General features: G+C 39.4%; 1 protein-coding gene across 1 annotated transcript in view; it reads left to right on the top strand.

Moving 5' to 3' along the window:
* The window catches only part of LOC139712126 (uncharacterized), a 150,655-nt gene that overhangs the window by 56,811 nt on the left and 74,139 nt on the right, over window positions 1-19,705 (top strand). The window contains exon 4 of the mRNA XM_071623993.1: window positions 6,896-7,176. Coding sequence (XP_071480094.1) covers window positions 6,896-7,176 — 281 coding nt within the window. The remainder of the gene's footprint in view (window positions 1-6,895; window positions 7,177-19,705) is intronic.

Raw genomic sequence — 19,705 nt, 5'->3', positions numbered from 1 at the left:
AAAGAGTTCACCGCGGCTATAAATACGAACTCATTGGATCCGAGGGTCCACTCGCAGGACTGTTCAGAGAATGATAGTCGGCAACATTCGAGTCATTTGCGCGTGAGTCAGACATATGTGGTTGCCCGCGTTGAGGGTGTGGGGGAAGTAGTCTCAGTCCCAGAGGTGTGAAAAATGCGGGGGAACATTTCACCTTCTATCTTGCCTTCATTGCGTGGGTCATACCGCTCCTGAGAAAATCATTAAAGAGCCTGGAAAAGAGTCTAGTGGTAATGACCTGACCTGTGGTCATTCAGTCATAAGGCTGTTGCCATCCTCTTGAAATTACAACAGCGACCTTCTAGCATGACTCTAAGAAAGTCTTGTGCTTCTATGATGGCTATTGTCTCAGTCATTCTTCTTCAACAAGACACTATTTGCTTCTTCCTAATTATGCTTTTATTGTTAACCATCAGTATTATATTGATGTCTAGACTTTTAACCCGTTGAGGACGAATCCCTAGTATAATCGGGCAAGTGTCTATGGGAAATGCGTGTTATAGCAAAATCGGTCCATCCTCAATGGGTGAATGGCTTATTTATCTGTGATATCAAGCATTTCAGTGTAGCAACAAGGCTGTGAGTGTCAGTCCAAATTTTGTTGTAGTCATACAATATATTGCTCACAGGTTCTGAAAACTGCCAACATTCCCTTTAATATCTTCTTTTTTTTAGTACATGCTAGGTTTCATTATTTGATATAAATACATGCATGCTGCAGTTAGGTGAAGACAAAATTTCTTGTGATGTCAGACTTCAAAAGAGAAAGAAAGATGAAAAAAAATCTGAGTGAACAGGGGAGTGAGCCTCATAATGAGCAATTTTGTGGAGAAGTTCTTGCCAGATTGTATTGAAATGAATTTTCATCACCAGGTCTGTGACGCTCTAAACCTCATATGAGCGTCACTGCAGTTTGAAGAATTCAGATTCACGGCAGAGTTGATTAACTTTGACTTTCTTTCTCTCCCTCTCTCTCTCCTCTTTCTTACTCTGATTTCTCTCTACTTTGACAACTTTTTCTCTTTTCATTCACCATGATGACCCTTAAACTGACTACCTGTTGAAATATATGAAATATGGCAAATCATACATCAATAGAAAGCTAGGAGCATGAACAATGTCAATATGGCATTTTAGGTACCCGAAGGCTTACTCAGACGGAACCAAAAAGCTGTATACTTTTTGCTTTCCTGACGGAGAAACAGCTATGATTTCGGCTCCCATTTTGGATGACGTCAGTCGATAGTATAGAAACCTACGACTGACAGCCCAGCGGCAAACTGGAAAAGATGATAGCGGGCCCGAAGCTCTGCTCTAAACCATCTTTGCTCCGAAATACAGTACTAGTATCCTGCACGGTGTGCGCGGTGCGTGCATGTTGGTATTTGTGCAGAAATCAACCCAAAGATCAGGCGACCTTCATAAGAGAGCATTTTATCCTCACTGAATCAACTCTAGTGGAATTTCCGAGCCTAATTTATCCCTAATCTATGCTTACCTCACCGATTTTATGAATTGTAATCCAAAAAAAAAATCTTGTTTTCTTTTCTTGCACAGATCGTGAACATCTCCCTTCCAAAACACAGCGCTGTTCAAAACCCTTCGAATCGACTGCTGTGGTGTGGCCGCCAAGCGTCGTGCATGGGCGAGCCTACACATAACTTACGCTGTATACAGCGCTTGCAGTGACCGCTTGCATTGTGTGCGCTTAGCTTGTGTTGTAAGCACGGGGAAGCAGCAGTAACCGCAAACACGTTACTGGTGGTTACCACAGCGCCGCGCGCGAGATCTGTGCAAGACACACTTTTTCGGAATAATTCATGATATCGGTAAGTCAAACACCAATTATGTAGGCTTAAATTTTCAACTAGATCTGATTCAGTGAGGTTGAAATGCCCTTTTCAGTTAAAGCTAACTTCAGTTTAACATGTTAGATTGTGCAGGCAGCATATGCCGCGACCTGTTGCGAAGACCGAGTTTGTATGGAGTGGCGCTTTCCCTCAAATGATTTTGTTCAAATTCACGCCAGTAATTGGAATGATTAGGTAATTGATTGATGCACAAGTAATTTAAGTATGTCCTGTGATAATGATGTAATTTTGTTCTGCGCCATTTAAGATGTCTACATGGATATACGAAAGTAGACCCTACATAATTGCCCGTTTGTCCAGCTGTCCCGTCTTGTCGGCCTCAACCCCGGCCTACTGGGGAGCAGGCTAATGCTGATACCTTAGCTAAGCTGGGCTGCGGCACCACTGCTTACTTCTGCCACTAGCACACCGTCTTTCGCTTCCCCTAACTCCTCCAAATCTCCATCATACACTGTATGTCACTGTCATCATCACCCCTGGTTTCAAGATTTCTCGTCTTCATCCTCCTTGATTTCAAAACTGATGTCGAGAATGTCTAAGGCCATTTTGTGTCAATAAACAGATTGCTTGAACATCATTCACCGTGACTGAAAATGCACGAAAATGCACTGAATATGCAAACAGCCGGCGCGTTTACGCCAGGGGAATGCATCATTCATTGCGTGACGTCAAGTAAGTGGCTGAATTCTAGATGAATTCCGAGGCCGTGAGTGAAGGGAAATCGACCCATTTTGCCGCCTTTTTAGAACAATTTTTAATCAATGTTAGACTAAAAAATATAAATATTCGTATTCAGTTTAACTTCTTGTCTTGACTTATGACACAATTGCCCTGATAAAAAGTCAACAGGTAGGGGGTTTAATATTTCTGTAGAAATCTGAATCTTGAAAGGATATTGATACCCTGAAACCAGAAACATTCACGAATTGGAGTGGACGGCCTTTTCCGTGGCGTGAAACTTTCACAAATCCCCACCGGCATTCAAGGCATTGTGTAGACAGACACTTTCCACACGCATTTTGCTTTCACGAATCATGGCTCCTCGCAAAATCAACGAAAGTTTCATTCTTGTGAAAATTCTGGTTTTACAGTATGCTGGAACAAAAGGCTAGTGATCCACCACATTTTTTTTTTTTAAGAGAATGAAAGGGGGGGGGGGATGATGATAGGGAAGAATATGTGTAGGAGACATTGATGCACAGGAAAAGAGAGGAGAATGAGCGAAAATAGATTGAAATACATCATTTTGTGGCTTGGCAAATCTAGGACTCTGTAGCTGGCTGTGTTCCACGTTGGCAGGAAGACGGCAATGTTTCATTCAGAGTCTAGCCAGATTGATTTTTTTCTTTTTCATTTTTGTGTAAGAAGTTTCAGACTTATCAGAAATCTTGTCAATTATTTCTGACTACTGGAAACTTGTGGAAGGCCTGTCTAGCATAGCAGAAACTAATAATTGTATCGTGGCTGGAAAGTGTTTTAGCCCGAATGTACATTGTACAAGGATTTTTTTAAAAATTCATTTGCGCTAAATTACAGCTATTTGTCAATACTATTTGAAAAAAAAAAACAACCAACACTTTTCATTCATACATCTAAGACTCTATGAATATACTGAACAACATGAAAGCCTTCTCAAGATTTGCCTGACATTGCCACAATTGATGCCATGCTGCCTATATTCTGGGCATTGAACAACTGATTAATTTACCAGCTCATTGATGGCTATCAAGAAATAAACTTTCATAAAATACAACACAACCATATTTTCCTACCTTAGAAATGATACATGGGAAGTTGGCTTAAAGGACAAGTTCACCTTCATAGACATGTGGGTTGAGTGAATGCAACAACATTAGTAGAACACATCAGTGAGAGGTCTGCTTTAGCTTGTGATGTCACATGTGTACAACGATATAAAGAAAGAATAAAGAAAATTCGAAATATCTTCATTTTTCTTGCTTAACAAAAGAACACTTGACTCTCTCTTTCAGAAGGTGGGGGAATAATATTACCCTTAACATACGTCACTAACAAGTCGAAGAAATATGTACTTTATTCAGAAAGTAAAGTTTTGTGAAATTCTCTTTTTGTTTTCCTTTTATCGTTGTACGCATGTGACATCATACTGTGTATTAGTCTTCTCATCCAGCAGTGACTGTGCAGATACTTAAAGAATTCATAACTTTTGAATGGATTGTCCGATTTTCCTCAAACTTTCACTGACGTTTTGTTACTAATATTGCCGCATTCTCTCAATCCTTATGTGAATGAAGGTGGACTTTTCCTTTAAAGTTTAATACCAAACATTTATCTGCCCCTCTGTGCCAATAAAGATAATAAAGTTTTGTGTGAAAGGCTCTGTGCAGCTGGAGCGCATGGATAGTTGAAAACTTTATCCGTGTTAAATTCATCTATCTTGATTGCCAAAAAATTCTTTTTTTCTTCTTTTTTTTGGCAAGAAAAGATAAGGAAATAGCTCCTTCTGAAATTCTGTGGGGAAAGGGAACACACGTTGAGTGATAAAACTTGGCAACAAATGGTCTGGCGTAGTAATGAGTATCCTGAATGAGTTCATAGTTGAATAATATGGGCCAGTGATGAAAAGTCTTGGTCTTTGGCTGGGTAGACTTTGTTCCAGGATTAGTCACACCATTTCAGTCAATGCCTGTTGGAGGTGGAATGGGACATACTGCCCTCTATTGTCAGAAGCTATACATTTTATTCTATCCAGTAGTGATTACTCCCCCCAGACATAGCAGACCACTGGATGTGTGTGTGTGTCTCCATACTTTGTTATGGTGGATATCACTCACTGTTTAGTTGGTAGTGACATACAATATTGTAATGTTTGTTAGCTTTTCTTCCCAATATTACCTCAATATATATATATTTTTTCATTTTTTGTTTTTGTTCGCTGATATCAAAATCAAACAGTCGTGTTCGACTTGCAACATTACAGTGCCAACAATTAGAAATCCTACCATCTTGTTCAGTTGTTGTAGTGACTGTTAGTTGTTTCTATTGCAAGTCTTTTCTTGGGCAGTGAGAGGAGACTTTAAAATATTACCTACTGCAACCTGATGCAAACTTTGTGGAAAATAATGAGTGTATATGTCACCAGAAATAGAAATCAGGAACATTTTAATGAGTACAATAATTGCATTTATGTCATTTTTTAAAAGTTTTTTTTTCTTTGATTGCCTGTGTCGTTCATTGTCCTTCGTAAGGCAAGGTGATATACGATCCAGCCATTTTTTTTTTTTCTGTTTTAATTCAGGTTGGCCATTTTGGTATGTGGCCAAAATCTATTTCAGCGCATGATATAACAGTTGCACATTTATAACAATTGCACATTTATAACAGTTGTATTTATAATAGTTGCACATTTATAACAATGTTATATTTGATAACCATGCATGTGTTGCGTTGCTTGTCTATTAATCCAAAAAAATTATCTTGATTGATAATATACAAGTATTGAAGTAGTAATTGCACATGTTGTGAGTGTATGTTTTGTGTGTGTGTGTGTGTGTGTGTGTGTGTGTGCATGCTTATTTTATGTGGTGATACTGATGAAGTGATAATGCATATTTGCGAGGAGGGCATTTCAATGTTGTTACTTCAAATGGGATTGATTGTTGCTTGAGTTGTAGTGTTGCTGCCATACAGGCGGTGGTGATCGTTGCAAGCTGCAGTGTGTTGTTGCTGTCTGTTGCTGGAGGTAGTTGTTGTTATTGTTATGTTAACATAACACTTCTCCACAAAGAATCACCTATGGTATATATATCTACTTCATTAACTGATGATACATTCTTCACATGTTCTAATTCGTTTTCCTCCACAGACAAAGAATGAATGCATGTGCTGTCAAATGTGTGTTATATGAATATATAAATATATTTATGTACATGTTCATATAATTATATGAAATATATAGATATAGTTATGTACATGTTCATATAATTATATGAAATATATAAAACTTGTCAGTGCTAACAATGTGCAAACATGTACTCTGTAATAGATTATTCTTGAAGATATAAAGAGCATTGTTATCACTGCTCATTTTCGTTTCTCTTCCATCCAGCATTGTTCGTAAAGGACAATTGATACTGCAGCAATCTATTTTTATTCATTTCATCAGAACTTCATCAAACCATTGCTGATCAAACAACGATGCATACTGTGTATTTTTATCAAAACATCAACGATGCATTCCAGTATAAATGCATTCGTATTGTTTAACACATGTTTTTACAGTTTTTATGTTAGGAATCGTGGCAAATACGTCATTGACTCTATGATCAATTCTAATGCATGTTTTTATTTTATTTTATTGGAATACATAGTTTAGTGTACAGAGTCATTCCAGTCACTCCATTGTTTAGCTTTACTTTAATGATTAGAGTTCAATCAGGCAATCAAAACAGAAGAAGTGAAATAGTGATTAAACTTAAAGGAGAAAACTCTCGACAATTTAAAGTTTCTTGTCTTTTATTTAAAAAAAATCATAATCTGATTGGTGATTTGTTTACAAAATGTTATCTGACAGAATTTACAAAAATATATTCTAGAAGTGAAAAAAAGAAAACAATCACAGAACGGTCTATTCAGAACCTGTATAGCTTAAATTCTTAATTTTTGTCTTTTTTTCCCCCTTTGGTCTGCTCGCTATCCATAGATACGTCTGAAAAATCCTCCAGAAGGTCTTCAAAATTTCTTACAAAAATCCTGACCACTTTATTGACAGCTATTATCACTATTGGCATATTTATCTTTCCATGTGACAGTTAGCACAGGAATGTTGAAATAATTTTTGGTTGAATTACCTTTATAAAATACTGACCGTTTTAACAGCATGTATATATTTTTTAGTCCTATTGTCTTTATCAATATTTCTGAAATAATCCTAGAAGTGTAGTTGTTACCATGGAAACAACAATAGTCAATTCTAAATATCCTCCTCACCATTTTTCCCTCCACAGCAGAAAATGAGGGCTATCGCCCTGGCCTCACGCGGACCAGGTCCAGCCGTCTGGACTCTTCCAAGTTTTCCAAATTCGAGACCTCTTCCAACACCTCCGCCCAGTCATCTGACAGCGAGGGCTCCTCAGGGGCCTCCAAGCGGCACACCTTCACGGGCCGCCTCAACATGTCGCGCTTCTCGCAGTTTGAGCAGAGCTCCTCCGACAGCACGGACAGCGCGGCCAAACCGATCAAGCGCAACTCAGCAACGCGCTCCAAGAGTCTCAAGTTTGGCTCAGCGGTGAGTTTCCGAAAAATGCATCCCCCCTCCCCTGAAAACAAAAAAAACAAAACAAAACAAAATTGGCAACAGGTTCATTCATAATGTTGGTGAAATATGGCAGCAACAGAAACCAAAAATTGCAATGATACATGAACAATATTCAGATTATGTTTATTAACAGTCACTGTGACAAAAAAAAAGTAAAATATTGCCAGAAATTACTCATGAACCAGAACGGTGTTTTTGTTGTTATTGCAAAGTATGTGTGAAGTTTTTTTTTTCTCTCATAATTGGCAATCAGGAATGCTGATGGTATTGGCAAAAACTCCTGATATTTTTCTTGTGCTATAGAATCTAGAGTTTTCTTTGCATTGTGAATGGAAAAGGTCAAACAATGCAATTTTTTTAAGGTGTGTTTTTTTGGGAAGAAAAATATGTTATATACTGACATTTCATTTATATTGTCAATGAACAGCATTGTTTATGAGTAATCATCTGTTGTAATGATCCAACCTTTGAAGTTGGGAAACATTAATGAAATTGATTTGATGGAAACAAGTCAGAACTGGTCATCAAAACCCACAGTCATTGTTTTTCCGTAACTGCCTTTATTTGAGAGCAAAACTGAAGGGCCCATTGCACACTTTGTAAAATTGTTGTTACTTTGTTGTACTGTTCAGCAGGAAAAATAGTTTCTTGAATTGCCAGGAAGTAAACACTCTCTTTGCACAATCCAGTTGACTTGTGGGAGAGTGAAAAATTCTCACAGACATGTTTTGTGTGTGTCAAGTCTGAAAAGTAAGACTACTTCTATCTCCTGAACCATATGTAGTCTACTATGGAAGACCTCTTTGTGTCTTGTTGCAACAAGCGGTGTTCTGAACTGTTCTCCGGTAATGCTAAGTAAAAGCCATGTATTACAGGGATAAATTGAACAATCCCTTTAAAAATTCAGAATTTTTGTAGTTTCAGTACTCCGATGACTGGATAAGAAGAAAAGAACCATTTGTGATATCATAGTGGCACACGTTACGATTATGGCCCCACGATTATATATGATATATAAAAGAGAATTCAACTCCTTTTCATTTTTCGAGCATAGTGAAAGAAATCTTGACTTATCTCTTTTAGAAGGTAGGAAGACTAATATCACCCCAGACAGATCATATGTCTTAGAAAAAAAATTGAAGGAAAGTGTCTTCTCCATAAAAAAATATCAAATTTTCACTAGGAGTCCTGATTCGCATGATTCGTAGTGACTTCTGTGTATGCTGTTATTTTCGCGTACAGATATTTTCGCGAATGAGGAGGTTATAGACATTTTCGTGAGATGTTGTTTTTGGCAAACTGATGCCAACGCTAACACGAATGCGCTTTTACCCTAGCGCATGGAGACATTTTCGTGTGTTTTTAAATTCGCGATCCAACTGAGATTCGCCAAATTCTCAAAACTTAAACCCTCGCGAAAATAACAGCTTAGGGCCTATACAGTAAAGTGCCTGCATGAGTAGAAACTGATGCGCTCGATATGACCGCCTGCAAAATGTCCCCAACTGCCCAACTGCAAATGCTCAGACTGTCCAATCAGCAGAAACCTATCTGGGATTTGTTAGAAAATGCCCTTCTGGTAAGGAAATGAAATCCGTGTGATTAATTCTTGGGATTTAAATAGTTATCATTTTTAGGCATTAAAGGACAAGTTCACCTTCATAAACATAAGGATTGAGAGAATGTAGCAATATTAGTAGAACACATCATTGAAAGTTTGAGGAAAATCGGACAATCCCTTCAAAAGTTATGAATTTTTGAAGTTTTTGTGTAGTAACCGCTGGATGAGAAGACTACTGCAGTGTATGAATAACTTAGATGTCACATGCGTACAACAATACAAGGAAAATATAAAGAGAATTTCACAAAATTTCATCTTTTGAAAAAAAGTACACATTCCCTTGACTCGTTACCGACATATGTTATGGGTAATATTATTCCCCCTGCCTTTAGAAAGAGGCAAGTCAAGTGGTCTTTTATTATACGAAAAAAGTGAAAATATGTTGAATTTTCTGTTGTACGCACATGACTCACAAGCTGTAGTAGTCTCCTCATCCAGCGGTTCCAACACAAAAATTTTAAAAATTCATAACTTTTGCATTGATTGTCCAATTTTCCTCAAACTTTCACTGATGTGCTCTACTTATATTGCTGCATTTTTTCAACCCTTATGTTTATGAAGGTGAACTTGTCCTTTAATCAAAGACAATGGAAATATTTCAGCCAAGCTATGTCCTGATAAAGCAGAATGGTGGTTCTAATTACACAGTTAAATTGACACATAAAAAAGATTAACATTAGATTTAGTTGGACTTGAGTCGCACTCCCTGTTAAAGTGGTTCCCAGTTATCAGGTGAAAGAGTTGTATAGTTACCATAGAGTTTTCCCTATCCCTTCATAGGTTCTTCAGAAATCACTCCCCGAACTGATGCTCGGATTGTTTGTGTAAAGAACACTTCATTACCATGTCAAATCGATGTTCATGATAGTGTACTCCTGATTAAAATGCAGCTTCAAAACAGATCTGACGAAAGGTTTATTTTTGTATACCCACAGGGGGCTGGCCTCCCCCCTCCTTTTATCTCATTAATGGAATAATCCGGTGATATGATTGGCAGATGGTAGAGATTAGTCTCTTTCTTGCATTCCCCAAAGTAAAACGGTCTCTATTCTTAGACGATGAGATACACAATCATTGGCTACCTAGGCAACGGATGGATTAGTAGCAAAGAGGAATTGGAAAGTTTAGACAACCATTGTGGTTTTTATGAGGAAATCAGCGATAATTGGGTACGGAAATCATGACATATTAATTTACAGAAGGAAAGTAGGCTGGAAATGTAGCCTAGAGATGAGGAAGTAGGAAATAGTGAAAGTTGAATGGGTTCACAATGGACATGAGTGTGTGCTGTCTGTGTGTGTGTCCCTAATTTATGAGTGTGTGTAAATGTGTGTGTGTGTGTGTGTGTGTATTGGTAACCAGTGATTGGGCATAGGGTTACAGCTGTCTCTTGGTGGTGAGCACTCACACACACTTCACAGATGAAATTTATGCAGGGTGCATGCTAGTCTAGTGTTTCAGACCTGTTTGTTATTCTATATATCAAAAGGTCAAGAAAGATTAGTTCGTAGGAAGCAGTCTGCAGCACATGTAACTTATTCCCTTTCTCGTAACAGTGGGTCTTTTCTGACAACGACTAGATAACACAGGGTGCTGTTTTGATGGGTATCTATAGTATGGAGCAGGAAGTGAACCGAGTATGTATCGCTTCCGGACTGACACTAGTAGACTACTCAACCCTGCCCCACTGTGTATGGGAGCTCCAATGTGTGCTGTAAGCATTGCTCACTGGGTGCTGCTATTTGTGCTTTGAAGCAGACGACAGCTCAATCTCCCTATTCATACCACAACCAGCAGGCTGCTACCACCGAAAAAGGGGCAGTCACATTTTTCCTTTCTCCTTGCGGACTCGCTCCCATATTGACTGACTAAAATTGTACAGATATCCATCTCTCCTTTATTGCGACCATGTCTGGAGACTGATATAGAAAGGACGGACTGCATACAGCACATGACCTAAGTGCATTGGCTCGCACATGCCTCTGACATACCCCCCCCCCCCTTAACTTCCACACGTGAAACTCATCATCGACTCAGCCAAACTCGGCCATCGCCTCTCACGATCGCTGTAGCCGCGACGACGTCGTCTCACACACACATGACCGGCCCGATGCGACTGACGTCTCAGCTACACACCCTCCCACGTGTTCTCGACCCGACCACGGCATAACGACTCACCCGCCAAATTTGACCCCCCCCCCCCCTTTCAATTCCCAACTCTTGTTTTCTCACTAACGTTGACTCATTTACCCAAGCCCAATGCTGCTCTATAAGCACAACTGACCGCTAGACTACCTTCCCTCCCGGCTTGACAGTACTAGTAACTAGCTACTGTGGCACAAACACCGACAACAGGCCCAGTTTGCAATTCTCTATAGACTGTATATTTCCATCGCTACGACTCCCACGAAGCAGATCAAGATGTCCGCAGAGAGCGAGAAGAAGCCTCGATTTGTGAGTAGACGCTGGACGGCATCAGGGAGTAGTAACTTGTTTCGTATATTCCGGATTTTTCATACTTTCGTTCTTTAATTTGCCGATTATCAGTCACTCAATGGTCCGTTTGAACAGGGAACTGAGATTGATACACTTATATATTATATGACCTATATAGATACCAATGTGTGATTGGTCAAGATGCTGTCACGTGACCATGGTCACAAGGATGGGAAGCGTTATATTTCTACAACATGACGTACATTATGTACAACCATGCCCAGCAACAACGTTAAACAAATGGCGTTATATCTGGACCGGGATGACGTCATAAAGAACCAGCTGTTATGGTGCGCGCAACATACACAGAGCTACCACGTAGAGACGCTTTGCACGCACGAATGCAATCGTGACCAGTCGACCACGCACCACAGTAGTACAGCGCGCTAGCGCCGTATAGCGGTACAGCGGTGTGAGCATCACACAGTCATGACGCACACTACACAAGCGCGAGTTACGAAATTGCAACAGATTTGTTTTCGTCAAATTGGTGTGGCAGCTTTGATGAGCAGCGCTTCACTTGAGAGAGAAAGAATTGGAGAATGTCCTGGAAGCTATAGAGCCTACTATTCCAGTTAATGTTAGACAGTCGTGACAGGAAAGCCAGTTCCCATTGCATTACATTACTGCTACGAAACTAGGCCCTACATACGGATTGAATAGCGACAGTTCTAGGAATGTGATAACAGGCGATGATGGTATTGCAGCTGTCATGCTCCGCGGAAGAACGAATTACCGGTATGCGAAAGCCATCGTAGTTAGATCTATGTATGGTTCGATTGAATACCACTAGTGCACTGTTGTCACATGCGTTCATGAATTTGACTTTGAAAAGGAGAAGTGATTTGCTTTATACAGCAGTTTATTTCTTGTACTGTGGGTCATATATTATAACAGATATTGACTTTTTCCTTTGGTTGGTATATAACATTTCATTTCCTTTGGGAAGTTATATTTTTGTCTCAGAATACTATATTTTCCCTCAACAAAAATATATCTTCCTGCGAGGATCTCAAATGTTTATATTCCACCTCTTGTAAGTTAATATCTGTATAATGTTTGTTGTGAGCAAGAGAAAGAGAAAGAGAAATATATATGTTTGTGATATATATGTTGTGATATAATCCGGTATAAGGACATTTCCGTATCCATGAATCTGTGGTAGATAAACAAGAAGTTGTAGTATGATCCTCAAGGGTGTAGGAGGCCTATTGTTTACTACCAGCAAAAAGATCCAGTGACCATGTTTATATCCCAGGCATGTCATATTGAACACGGAACCAACTCTTCGCCCTATTGCTATATCTGCTGTAGAAGCTGGGTTTGGGATTGATCTGTGACATAAAAAGGGTGAAGAGAAATAGATCCAACACCATGCAGCCCACTGAGCTTCCTGTGAGCTGTGTGTGAATCCTATTCCCAGTCCCACTCAACAGTGACTGCAGTTTCGGAATCACGAATGTCAGTCGTTACCCTTTGGAACTTGCTTGTGTATGCTGGTAAATGCAATCATGAGAGTTGATAGTCACAGAGTTAAGGTGCAATAATATACTGTGTACTGTATATATGCGATATATATAAAAAAAAAAGTTGCTGAAAACTGCTGATCCAATAGTGGCGAGCCAGTGCAGTAAAATGGAGTCAAAAGGGGCCAGTCAGTCCGCAGCGTGTGCGATAATGAGGCACGAACGACAATTTTATTCAGAATCACGTTTACGCAGTTTGTGCCCTTGAGACTGACGAGATTTCGCGATACTTTGCGAGAGTTTTTGCAGAGGTCGCAACAACAGCTTTCATAGCTTTCGCAGTGCATTGTTTTACCCAGGATGGTTAGGTATGTTATAGAGCTGATTATGCTCATTAATTTGATACCTAATTTCCCTATTTTTGATGTCAATATAGTAGTCAATTTTAGCATCAAAGTAAACGATTATTTTGCCAATGTTCAAGAAGCTTTTAGATCATAGTTTGATGTTTTGCTAGTTCCTGACTGGTATTGAAAATAGATCTCCGTAATTTCTTCGATTTCACAATCGTGAAACTTGAGCGAGTATGATCAATTAAAAAACGAAGAGGGGCACCATTTTTAAGGTTGTGAATTTTCCTGTTGAAAACAAGGCAAATTATGTTTTCTTACTGGAAGTGGGGTAGTGAATGAACACGCGTGGAATGTGTTGTTGATACCCAGACAATGGTCGTGGACAATGGCCAGGATTGGAATGTTTCATGAGGAATTCCACTATCGCAGCTAGTCCTAGTTCATTCTGAAATGTGGTGTGTGCAAGCACATGGAAACATGTGCTTACTTCTTTCATGTGCATGCATTTCACCCTGTGTCAAGAATTCAGACTAGCAGTGCTCGGGGCAATCCACATGAATAATTGATTAAGCATTCATGTGCCTGGCAGCAGAGCTCGGGACAGGTGGCAGCCAGGTCCATTGTTCAGGGTCAGTGCACACTCACATACACATCATTGGTTCCTGTGTTAAGTTCAAGTTTTGTACAGAGAGTGAAAATTCGATCACAATCTGGAACCTAACATTTAAAACTCACAGCATTGAGTCAGCAGCCAATGGATACTACGCAATGCGACACGCCGCGTCTTGCGACAGATTTCGACCAATCACAGACCCGGAATTCCGGTGCGAATGCGAGGATAATCTTTTTAAACTCGACGCTAGACATGTCTCTGAATATTGCTAGTTCCTGACCCGTATTGAAATGAAGATGGGAAAACGTGCCCTTATTGTGATACTATATACCTTAGCGGACATAGTCTTCACCATATTTTAGAGGGGCATGAAAGATTTCAGGTTAATTTTTTGGCGTCAAACGTGAAGGAATATTTTTGAATACAATACCGAACTTCGAGAGGGATTTTGATATTCTTTATTCTTCTTTTCCGTTTATTTTGATCATGAGCATATTTGCTTATGTTTTCTCTTTCAGTCGATACTAAAAGTGTCGAAAACTGACGAGAAATACTCGTTCTACACGGATTTGTTCATGACCATGTATCTGCTCATTACGTATGCAAGCACCGCTCAGCCGTGCATACGACTTGAATAAATACGTGCGTTTTCGCTCACGCTGCGGACTGACTGGGGCCTGAGTTTTCGATCCTAGTACTCCAGTAGCAGAATTTTCGTCAGAAGAAGATTCTGCTTGGATCAAAAGCTCAGGCCCCTTTTGACTCCATACATGTATATTTAGCAAGTCTAAATTGTCACGAATTAGGACTTCACAACAATTTTGCGAGTGCTTAATTTGCAGTCGTGGAGAACTGAACTGAACGGAGACATTTTGACATGTACGTCACATTCATGTCGGGATCGGAGTCAATATTTTTGCATGTCTTATTTCGCCAATAGAAACTGACTTCACGAAATTTTGGAAAATGAACACCTCGCAAAACATTTGGCATATACAATAGGCCTATATGGTCTATCTTGAAGTAGATAATGTTTGACTTCAAAACATGAAGTGCAGACAATAATTGTAGTATTCCACTTTTTGTGCCCCTTTCTCATCATTTCGTGATGTGACTTTTGACCTGGTTTTGGAGAAGTTTGTGATTTGATCATTTGTAGCATGTTTTATTGGCTTGGAAAACGTACCAGCAAATTGCAGAATTTCCCCCTCATTCTATCTGTCCTTTAGTAAAAGAATAAGAAACAACAATCAAGAAGAAAATTTCTGGTCTAAAAGAGATGTGCTACAGTGCCATAGCACCATGTAGTTCAACAACAGCAACAATACTGTAAAGCTTTCAAATGAGATACTACTCTCACCCCTTCCACCCCCCCCCCCCCCCATAGCGGGCTAGCGGGGGTGGGGTGGGGGTGGGGGATGGGGTAGGAAGAGAATACAGAAGAACCCACAGGGCATAATTCTGGGGGATAATAACTCTCTTCTGAAGCAGCTACTGTACTATGGCATTACTTGATAGAACATCAGTTTAGAGTACTTTTTTATCTTCTCTTTTTTTAGATCGCCAGATACCATAGCATCTCACTGCTTCATTCAAAATGACACCAGGTGCTCAGAGCGCCCCTTTATCAGCAAAATGACCGTCTTCATTGTGCCAGTAAAATTATCCCCTTGAGCAATTAATCTCCAGTTCTTACAGCTACTGAATGAAAATGATAGTCTGGCATGCCTACCATCCTTCCTCGTAAAGTCGAGAGGAGTGTGGTCGTATATGGTAGGATATCTTTGACAAGCAAGTTTTGTGTGTGTGATTTTTACCTGCCCCCCCCCCCCCCTTTTGTGGAACGTAAACAATGAAAAGCGATCATATTTTGTAGCTGTTGATTGACGGTAAAGGCTACTCATATTCACTCATTATGTTTGTTTACATACAATGCTGTGGTTGCTCAACAATACACAACAGTGAATCAACATACAGGAAATGAAGGTTATAGATATATAAAAGTATGCAGCCACATTATATTCCCCCCTCTATATCTATGGCCCTTTATGCAATTTTTTACTCAGCTGACTTGTCTTGTAGACAAGAGATTTCTTTTCCTAGTCTCAATTCAGACTTTGACTCTGAGAAAATTTCTTACTCTGCTGGCACACTGGCACTGAGTATACTAAGAAAGTAATTCATTTGATTGAGTAATAGGATGGTTTTAAATGATAAAAGATGTATGGGACACATTTCATTTTTAGGTAAGATGGGGGGGGGGGAGGCATAAAAAATAAATTTGCCAGGCAATTTCCTATAGATTTAATGTAAGCTCAATACATCATAGGTAATTTGTGATTGTGTATGTGTGTGTGAGATAGATAGATTGATGGATGGATAGATAGATAGATGGATAGAGAAAGAGAGGGAGAGAAAAAAAAAGACTGTTTAGAGCCTTGTGGAGAGACTACTGCAATATTTTGCTACACATGCCTGAAAAACCAAAATAACAACATCATTCATCTAGTAGGACAGAGGCATTATTCTCAGTACTTGTGTGCATGTGCATGGAAGTGGCGCATTGATTAAGAGTTTTCAGCTCGCTCAGGTTAGGCCCGTTATCCATGGTTAATTACAGGCCTCTGCTTTGTAAAGTCAGCTGCCTTTGTGACAGGATCTGAAAGTGGGTTCATTAGTGTTAGCCTATCTCAAAGGCTTAACCGTAATTTTTTTATAATTTTTATTTTATTGGACCCTATGCAATTGGATATATTGAATGTGAGCATCTAAATGGTGTTACAGTCACTGCTTCAATGCTTGGAGGATGGGGAAAATCTTGTGTAATGGAACCAAGGTCCTTGATGACATACATTGTAGGAGGGATGGGTGCATTTAAAGTGCGATGGCCCTGTTTCTTCTGGAGGATAGTCTCAGCTCAAGACTGATGCAACAGAAGGCAAGAGATGTTTTTCTGTTGAGAAAAAATGCTAGGTGTTTGCCATTGTGTGCTGGATTTCAGACTACCCAGACTTAAATTTTGCAAGATTTTATATTTTACCATGGCAATGGTTAGATGACAAACCAATCAGACAATAGGACATTAATGCTACACAGTAGAATAGTGCCTGCAGGACATGCTGTTCGCATTGTACTTTGCAACCCTTGTAAATGTTATAAGCTGCACTGAATTCCCATCTTGATGTGTTAATTATTATCTCCTATTTTATCTCATTTTATGACAATTTAGTCAGTTGACAGGCAGAGCTGGGGGAAATAAAACTTACAAATATAAAGTGTGCAGTGTCAAAATACCCTTGTGGTTTTGCCACAGTTGTATACAAAAAATCTTTATGGAGCATAGCTACAAGCCTGACGGCAAACAACACAAGCGTAGTCTTGTATTGGATAGTCCCACATACTGATATCCAAGTTGTTATTGTGAAGACTTTTGTTTAGAAGCTAGCTTTCAGCAGGGATTATCTGCATTCTGTTTTTGTTATATTATTATTATAATTATTATTATTTTTGGATAGGCTTCTTCTTGCTCTGACTAGTCCGTACAAAAAAAAATGGGGAAAAAAAATGGATGGATTTTGCAACTTGTGGTAACGTTTCTGAAATGCCCCCCAAAAAGGTGCAATCACAAACATGTTAAAGCCTGAAGCACGTTCCTGTTTAGTTGATTCTAATGCAAAGCAGTTTTAAAACACATATAGCTTGGACCTGCCCACACCAACTACTGCCAACTACACATCTTCACTCCTTGGGTCAAACTGCCCAATTGAGCTGCACAGTGACAAGGTCTCCCAATTGACTCATGACAGAGTCGATAGTGCAACAACTCTAGAAATGCGATCCGAAAAGCGTTTGCAAACACGTTTGAATAGTGGGTATTGAGATGTGTTTCAAACATGGGAAAGTTGATAAATGCAACCTATGTAGTATATGAAACTCCCCAGATGATTGCATAGCTGTTTTATCTGTCAAGAGGTATAAAGGGAAGTGAGCTGTGGTTTTAACACAAGAGCAGGAAATTGGAGACTGCAATCAATTTAACGGCCTTTGTTTCCTCTTCAGTGGATTAACATCTTCCTGGGAGAAAGCGACACAGTCTGAGCTCTGCCTTCATATGAGGGAATAGGAATGGAAGAAGATTGAGTAGAATTTGAAGTTTTCTTGATATCACTTCCTAGTGGAAAAAAGATCTGCCCAAGAGGGGTATTTTGATCACCCTTTGAAGGAGAGGTTGATCAGATCTTGAAGATCCTTCACCCTCTTTAGGACTTGTTCGTCGATTGCCATGCTGCAGAAGTGCCTCAATGTTTTGGCACTGATGTCTAGAAACTAAATGTCACTGAAGAAATTGTAAAGAGCTGAAGAAAGGAAGGGGGAGGGGAGGGGAAAGTTTGGAGTGCTTGTTAGTGAAGGAGACAGCACACTGTTGTTTAACCATGTCCTTAGCCTTGGGGAAGAGACACAACATTTATGATTTTGTTTATGGTAGGCCTACTGTGAGATAAAGAAACTGTGACATATTTTATGTAGAGTCTACAATATAAATAGGAATAATAATTCCTAAGGTTATTTCATGGTTTTATTCCATGTTCTTTTAAGATTTGTTTTCACACGGCCTTACTGAGAGAAGGACATGGTTCCTGGATATGTGTGCTAGAAACTACCAACACATATAGGAATATGTAGGACTACAGTACAGGATAGCCAATTTTGCACTTGAGTGGAATATTTTCTAACTCAATGTGCATAGGAAGAACTAGGCAACATACACAGACAGATCTACAGTACTGTAGATTAATGGCTATAAAACATTTAAAAAAATGAATCTGAATCATGGCAGTGACTTGTCTTTTCTTTGAAAGCTCCCATAGTTCTTTGTGTTGCCTGTGTTACGACAGTGGAATAAAGGTCAAATTTTTCATGATTTTTTTTTACTGGTACATTAAAAATGCCTTCAAACCTGAACTGGGATTTTATAGCATCTTTGTGCTTGTTATCTCAAGGTGCTGGTACCAACAATGACAGAGCCAGCTGGCCGCAAGCTTTTTTATTGATCCTCTGGTCAGCCCCCCCCCCCCCCCACCACCACCACCATGTTGTGGGATGTAGAACAACTCGCACTATGTCTGTATGCGAGCGTTGTTGATACTATACCAGCTACTCAGCGTGAGGCTGGTCGATGTGTGAGCCAAGTCCGTCTATTTGTTAGTGCCCTATTTGAATGGAAGATCAATGTTCCATGTAATTGTGCCCTACTTTATTTATGAGTGCTCCTAATTTGATAGATTAGCAAACACACACACACACACACAGTCCTACATGTATGCACAAATGGTGAAGAGAAGCCTCATTCATTCTTTGTAGGGAGGGGAAGGATTAGAGAATGCAGCTTTAAATCAGAGTGCACAGTTTTAAAGGTACTGTTTACCATTGGGAGCAGTGATTTAAAAATGTTTGAGATATCACATTTCATGCATGTGTAAGTCAGTTGGATAACAAAACATCCTACCATATTACAATTTTGTAATAATAAAGCCTGAAACATAAGGAGATATCACTTTTTTTTTTACACTGAACCATAACTGTAGAACAGCAGTCGCGAAACATTTTTATTATATCTATTGTTCACATTTTATTCAACAATACTTAACATTGATTATACTGATTCAAATTCTTACATTGGTTGTTTCTATCTCTAAAACTCACATTTCAGAACTATTTTGAAGCACTAAAGTTAGACTTTTGTTTCATCTGGAAATGGTAAATAATGCCTTTAAATTTGTGACACTGATACAATGCAGTGTGTGCACAGTACAGTGGGATACAAGTATAGTCATATAATATTGATGGAGAGTGCGCCTCCTACTGTGCACCTTGTGTGACCGTTCACCAGGGGTTCCAATTTTCCCACTTTTGGTGGAAGATTTCCTACAGTGCGAAAAGACAATTTTGT

This window comes from Diadema antillarum, unplaced genomic scaffold, assembly GCF_040938485.1.
Source record: "Diadema antillarum isolate AM-2024a unplaced genomic scaffold, OU_Dant_1.0 scf00000005, whole genome shotgun sequence".
Classification (NCBI taxonomy): domain Eukaryota; kingdom Metazoa; phylum Echinodermata; class Echinoidea; order Diadematoida; family Diadematidae; genus Diadema; species Diadema antillarum.
This window is presented reverse-complemented; position numbering and strand designations above follow the sequence as displayed.